The sequence below is a fragment of the Sebastes umbrosus genome, chromosome 12 (assembly GCF_015220745.1).
Source record: "Sebastes umbrosus isolate fSebUmb1 chromosome 12, fSebUmb1.pri, whole genome shotgun sequence".
In the NCBI taxonomy this organism is placed as follows: Eukaryota; Metazoa; Chordata; class Actinopteri; order Perciformes; family Sebastidae; genus Sebastes; species Sebastes umbrosus.
Genome location: NC_051280.1, coordinates 28,424,860 through 28,431,138, shown reverse-complemented (window position 1 = coordinate 28,431,138; position 6,279 = coordinate 28,424,860). Strand labels below are relative to the sequence as shown.

Here is a 6,279-nt window from a genome sequence, read left to right as displayed (position 1 = left end):
AGCCGTTCCTCTCAATATGAGTGGCAGGAAAAAATAGGAACCGTGTACCCGATAGAAGTTCAGACAAAACGTCACGCCGCGCTGTGCAGCGCCGTGTTGCTCGCGACCAGTTAGGACCCTCCAATAGAAAACTATGTAATCAAGCCCAAGTACATGTCCTAGTTGTTTCCTAAATGCAAAACTATCACTGTTTTGTGCTTTATTTTACATTGCAGTGTTAAGTCTTTCCATTACCAAACTGAATGACTTAATTTTACTAATAGCTTAGCTGTTATTTCAGTTTAGTTTTTTGTCAGGAGAGAATTCAGCTGAGGGGGCACAGTGACCTTTTTGGACGGGCCTGGACCCCCATGGCCCGCCCCTAACGCCGACGCTGCCGTGAAGTAGTTGCGATGCGGCAGTGCTCGTGCATGTGTGTGTGTGTGGGGGGGCGTTGCATTGCAAGGAGCCCCGAGGGGAGGGGGTGGGTTTAGACGGAGCTTCTGAGGCGTGTCAACGTGTTTGATGATATTTGTTGAAACCCATCTGAAGCTTGAAATGCTGGTTTGACTCAGTATACGATATTCTGAATTTATATTTTGTTGTTTTGTTATCATTCAACAATTCATGGATTTTAAGACAGTTTAGTTTGATAACTCTATTAACCTACTGTCAGACAGCTGTTTTAATCAGTAAAAGAAAATTGAACTGGATTTGAGGATGAGTCAGAGAAACATGGAGCCATCACCAAGAAGTATTTTAAAACTAAAAACTTAAATGTTTTCAAATGTGGAGCAGGTTTTAATCGAGGCTTTGTTTTAAATGAGGAAACTGAGGCTATGTTACAAATCGAATACTTTTAACTTTTAGTACATACTGCAGCTGCCCTTACAAAGTGTGCACTGTTAAATGCACTATTGGGACAGACTACTTCGCCTTGACCTTTGACCCTCTTGCTCATGTATCTGCTGTGCAGAGGATTGTGGGTCAGAACAGCCAGAAAAGCATGCTTACTTGAATTCTGCAAAATGCGACCAGATGTAGTAAGACATGGTATTTTTGGCATACTGCATTTGACATACTATGTATTGGGACATACTAAATGTTTTTCTGTCATACTAAATAGTATGGTATTATGGATATTGGAACGAACAGAGTTAAAATTCACAATCTCTGCTTCCTGGAATGAATCACAGGTTGAAAACTCCTCCCTGCTCGTCCTGCTCTCAAACACACAGAGCTGCACTCGGCCCTCTTATTTCCTTGTTCCCTCCCCTTCAGATCTACAGTTTTAAGGAGGGTGTAACCAACATGGTGGTGAAGTGCAAGAGCTGACAGGCCCCATTCACTGCACAAACACATGTTGTTTAGATCAGAGTTCAAACTAGATTCACTTCTCAGGAAGTGAAACTCAGAGAGTCGTTGCTACTGAGAGGTGAAATGGCGCAGAAAGGAATTCAGCTGGACGAGGAAACAATCTCTTGTTCCATCTGTCTGGATCTACTGAAGGATCCGGGGACTATTCCCTGTGGACACAGCTACTGCATGAACTGTATTCAAAACCACTGGGATGGAGAGGATGAGAAGAAGATCTACAGCTGCCCTCAGTGTAGGCAGACCTTCACACCGAGGCCTGTCCTGATGAAAAGCACCATGTTAGCAGATTTAGTGGAGGAACTGAAGAAGACTGGACTCCAAGCTGCTCCTGCTGATCACTGCTATGCTGGACCTGAAGATGTGGCCTGTGATGTCTGCACTGGTAGGAAACTGAAAGCCTTCAAGTCCTGTCTGGTGTGTCTGTTCTCTTACTGTGAGAAACACCTCCAGCTTCATTACGATGTGGCTCAATTAAAGAAACACAAGCTGGTGGAGCCCTCCAAGAAGCTCCAGGAGAACATCTGCTCTCGTCACGACGAGGTGATGAAGATTTTCTGTCGTACTGATCAGCAGTGTATCTGTTATCTCTGCTTAATGGATGAACATAAAGGCCACGACACCGTCTCAGCTGCAGCAGAAAGGACTGAGAGGCAGAGAGAGCTGGAGGTGAGTCGACTCAACATCCAGCAGAGGATCCAGGACAGAGAGAAAGATGTGAAGCTGCTCCAACAGGAGGTGGAGGCTGTCAATCGCTCTGCTGATAAAGCAGTGAACGACAGTGAGAAGATCTTCACCGAGCTGATCCGTCTCATGGAGAAAAGAAGCTCTGATGTGAAGCAGCAGGTCAGATCCCAGCAGAAAAGTGAAGTGAGTCGAGTCAAAGAGCTTCAGGAGAAGCTGGAGCAGGAGATCACTGAGCTGAAGAGGAGAGACGCTGAGATGAAGCTGCTGTCACACACAGAGGATCTCAACCAGTTTTTACTCAACTACCACTCACTGTCACCACTCAGTGAATCTACATCCAGCATCAATATCCGTCCTCTGAGCTACTTTGAGGACGTGACGGCGGCTGTGTCAGAAGTCAGAGATAAACTACAGGACGTTCTGAGAGAGAAATGGACAAACGTCTCACAGACAGTGACTGAAGTGGATGTTTTACTGCCACAACCAGAGCCCAAGACCAGAGCTGGATTCTTGAAATATTCACGTGAAATCACACTGGATCCAAACACAGCACACACAGAGCTGTTATTATCTGAGGGGAACAGAAAAGCAACATTTATGATGCAACATCAGTCTTATCCTAGTCACCCAGACAGATTCACTGAATATCTTCAGGTCCTGAGTAGAGAGAGTCTGACTGGACGTTGTTACTGGGAGGTGGAGTGGAGAGGGACAGGAGTTTATGTAGCAGTCGCATACAAGAGTATCAGGAGAGCAGGGTTGTTGAAAGAATGTTTGTTTGGATGGAATGACAAATCTTGGGCGTTAGATTGTGACCAAAACAGTTATACATTTTGGTACAACTATGTCCAAACCCCCGTCTCAGGTCCTCGGTCCTCCAGAGTAGGAGTGTACCTGGATCACAGTGCAGGTGTTCTGTCCTTCTACAGCGTCTCTGAAACCATGACTCTCCTCCACAGAGTCCAGGCCACATTCACTGAGCCTCTCTATGCTGGACTTTTCCTTTTAGATTATGATGTCACTGCTGAGTTCTGTAAACTGAAATAGACAGAAGTCATTTGAGGGACAGCGGGTTCAATTCTGTGTTTTAACTCTTTTTAAACTCGTTTTGTCTCCATGTTTGTTGATCTCTCTCTTTTTTTCCATATGATAAACAAAGTAAGCACAGTTTACAAACTCTTAAAGGAATAGTTTGACATTTTGGAAAATGTGCTTATTCACTTCCATGTTGAGAGTTAGATAAGAAGAGCCAGCAGACGGTTATCTTAGCTTAGCATAAAGACTGGAAACAGCTAGTCTGGCTCTGTCCGAAGGTAACGTCCCAGCACCTCAATATCTCATCGATGAACACATTATAATGTATCTAGTTTGTTAAATCTGTACAAAAACCAAAGTGTAAAACCATGAAGTTGTGGTTTTACAGGGGGTTATGTACCGGACTGTGGGCATAGTCAGTTCCTGGAGTTGGGTTGTCACTAAGTTGCCAGGCAACCAGCGGAGACTTCAGGAAGTTACTGCTCCTAGTCAAGAAAAAAATCCTGTAAAATCACAACTTGTTATTTTTACACTTTGGTTATTTGTACGGATCAAACACACGAGACTTGTTAAATAGTGATCTTTAGAGGTGCTGGTTGGTGGATTTTTTTATTACCTTTGGGTCGAGCCAGGCCAGCTGATATGACAGATATGAGAGTGGTAACAGTCTTTTCATCTAACTCTCAGCAAGAAAGCAAATAAGACAATCTTCCAAAATGTTGTAATGTTACTTTAATGTCTCTCTATTGTGAAAAGGAAATGCTCTGTTTTTGTCATGAGGACTTTCTAGTTGGTTGGTTGGCTCTCTGTTCCTGTCTCCAGCCCCAGGCTATGTACTCTCCTCTCACTCCCCAAACCTGCCATCCTCCAACCATCCACTAGATGCCCTCAGACGTCCACGCCCACCTACACACCTGTTCCCACTTTCCCTCATCAGCCCTGCTGTTCATAACCGGCCCTTTTTCACACACTCCTTGCTAGTTTGTCAAAGTTGCTGTATGCCTCATGCCTTTGAGTTCCATCTGATCTGTTTTGTTTTTTCTGGTTACCTGTTCTGGATGTACCTGCCTGTTTATCTGCTGCAATAAATCATATCAGTCTGCCTGCCTAGTCTGCATTTTGGGTCTTATTCCTGTTACCCCGCATACACCAGCCATTATGAATAGAGGACAAAATAACCTCCCATCTCCAGTTAAATGAACTGTAAAGGCACTACACAAGTCACAGATAGAAATACAAATTAGACGTTAATGTTTTTTAAAACACCTTGAAACAAACACTTTATAAATGTATTTTCTTTTTAATGGAGAACAACAATAAACAGGTTAATTCTACATTCAGGTAATTAATCAGAAGTAGCAACGTTTCAAATCCACAGCAAATATGCAAAACTGATTAAATGGAGTAATACTGCATATAATACGAGTACAGGTGAAAACAAAATGTGTTTCTGGTGTGATTAATAATATCTCATCATGATTTATTTGGATTAGTATATTAATACCCCAAAATGCTTGCACACATTCTAATGAATACAGGCCAGCACTTGAAACTCTTGTTATAGTGATGTAGTAGCACAGCATATCACTCCCACATCCTGCACGAGATTGACAGAAGCAGAAACTGAACCGGAAGGAAAAATGTTTGGACAGTAACGTGACTGAGGTTTGTGGATGTTTCACTCACCAGTTGTTGTCCCTGCTCAGCCTGCTGTAGTGTAACATTAGTCCATTGTTTTATTCCACAATACTGAACAGAATAATCCAAACAGGTAGAAAAAGTAAGATGTGAGAGGAGCACAGGATGCTTTTTACTCTCTTGGTCCTAATTGTGCTTTAATGCACCAGGTTTGTAGGTCTACTTTCTCTCATTTTTTTCTATTGAGCTAGATTAAAAAAAAAAATAGTTTTAAAAAACGCAAACGGAGCGGATCAAAACGAGGCTTCTTACTGAAATATTGTAGTGACGGCTCATATTTCCCAGAGTTTCCATAGTTGTATCTTTTTGCTGTGTGTTCGTGTTTTATTTGAACCATTAGTGAGGTGGCTGTTATATTTTTTGACAGGTAGCTCATAATAAAGTTTCACTAGTGAACTTTATTACATATAACTGTGAGCGTCAATGCCTGTGCTGAAAGTGTCAGTAATCAAGTTAATATTTTCATTTACATCCAGGACAACTGACCCGGTTTTATCGGCTCATTTTATCTAAACTAATCAGCCGTTCCTCTCAATATGAGTGACAGGAAAAAATAGGAACCGTGTATCCGATAGAAGTTCAGACAAAACGTCACGCCGCGCTGTGCAGCGCCGTGTTGCTCGCGACCAGTTAGGACCCTCCAATAGAAAACAATGTAATCAAGCCCAAGTACATGTCCTAGTTGTTTCCTAAATGCAAAACTATCACTGTTTTGTGCTTTATTTTGCATTGCAGTGTTAAGTCTTTCCATTACCAAACTGAATGACTTAATTTTACTAATAGCTTAGCTGTTATTTCAGTTTAGTTTTTTGTCAGGAGAGAATTCAGCTGAGGGGGCACAGTGACCTTTTTGGACGGGCCTGGACCCCCATGGCCCGCCCCTAACGCCGACGCTGCTGTGAAGTAGTTGCGATGCGGCGGTGCTCGTGCATGTGTGTGGGGGGGCGTTGCATTGCAAGGAGCCCCGAGGGGAGGGGGTGGGTTTAGACGGAGCTTCTGAGGCGATGCTACAGACAAATTTTGCTAGCTTTCCAACATCGTCAACCCGATCTTTAACTGCAGAAGCAGCTGATCTGGTCCAATCATGTCTTTCTGGATTCAGAGCTGCAGCAAAAAACGTGTTTGATGATATTTGTTGAAACCATCTGAAGCTTGAAATGCTGGTTTGACTCAGTATACGATATTCTGAAATTCTATTTTGTTGTTTTGTTATCATTCAGCAATTCATGGATTTTAAGACAGTTTAGTTTGATAACTCTATTAACCTACTGTCAGACAGCTGTTTTAATCAGTAAAAGAAAATTGAACTGGATTTGAGGATGAGTCAGAGAAACATGGAGCCATCACCAAGAAGTATTTTAAAACTAAAAACTTAAATGTTTTCAAATGTGGAGCAGGTTTTAACCGAGGCTTCGTTGTAAATGAGGAAAATGAGGCTATGTTCCAAATCGCATACTTTTAAGTTTTAGTACATACTGCAGCTGCCCTTACAAAGTGTGCACTGTT

At 42.6% G+C, this 6,279-nt stretch overlaps 1 protein-coding gene across 3 annotated transcripts; it reads left to right on the top strand.

Moving 5' to 3' along the window:
- Positions 1-1,141: 1,141 nt before the first annotated feature.
- On the top strand, positions 1,142-4,185 carry LOC119498338 (tripartite motif-containing protein 16-like). 3 transcript variants are annotated; one of them, XM_037787130.1, is made up of 3 exons: positions 1,142-2,725; positions 3,294-3,299; positions 3,337-4,185. In XM_037787130.1, the coding sequence occupies exons 1-3, from the start codon at positions 1,420-1,422 to the stop codon at positions 3,396-3,398; spliced, it is 1,374 nt and encodes a 457-aa protein (XP_037643058.1). In that variant the 5' UTR covers positions 1,142-1,419; the 3' UTR covers positions 3,399-4,185. The 3 variants fall into 3 exon arrangements, with proteins under 3 accessions (XP_037643058.1, XP_037643059.1, XP_037643057.1); XM_037787131.1 differs by having other exon boundaries at positions 3,294-4,185; XM_037787129.1 differs by having other exon boundaries at positions 1,159-4,185.
- The last annotated feature ends 2,094 nt before the right edge of the window (positions 4,186-6,279 follow it).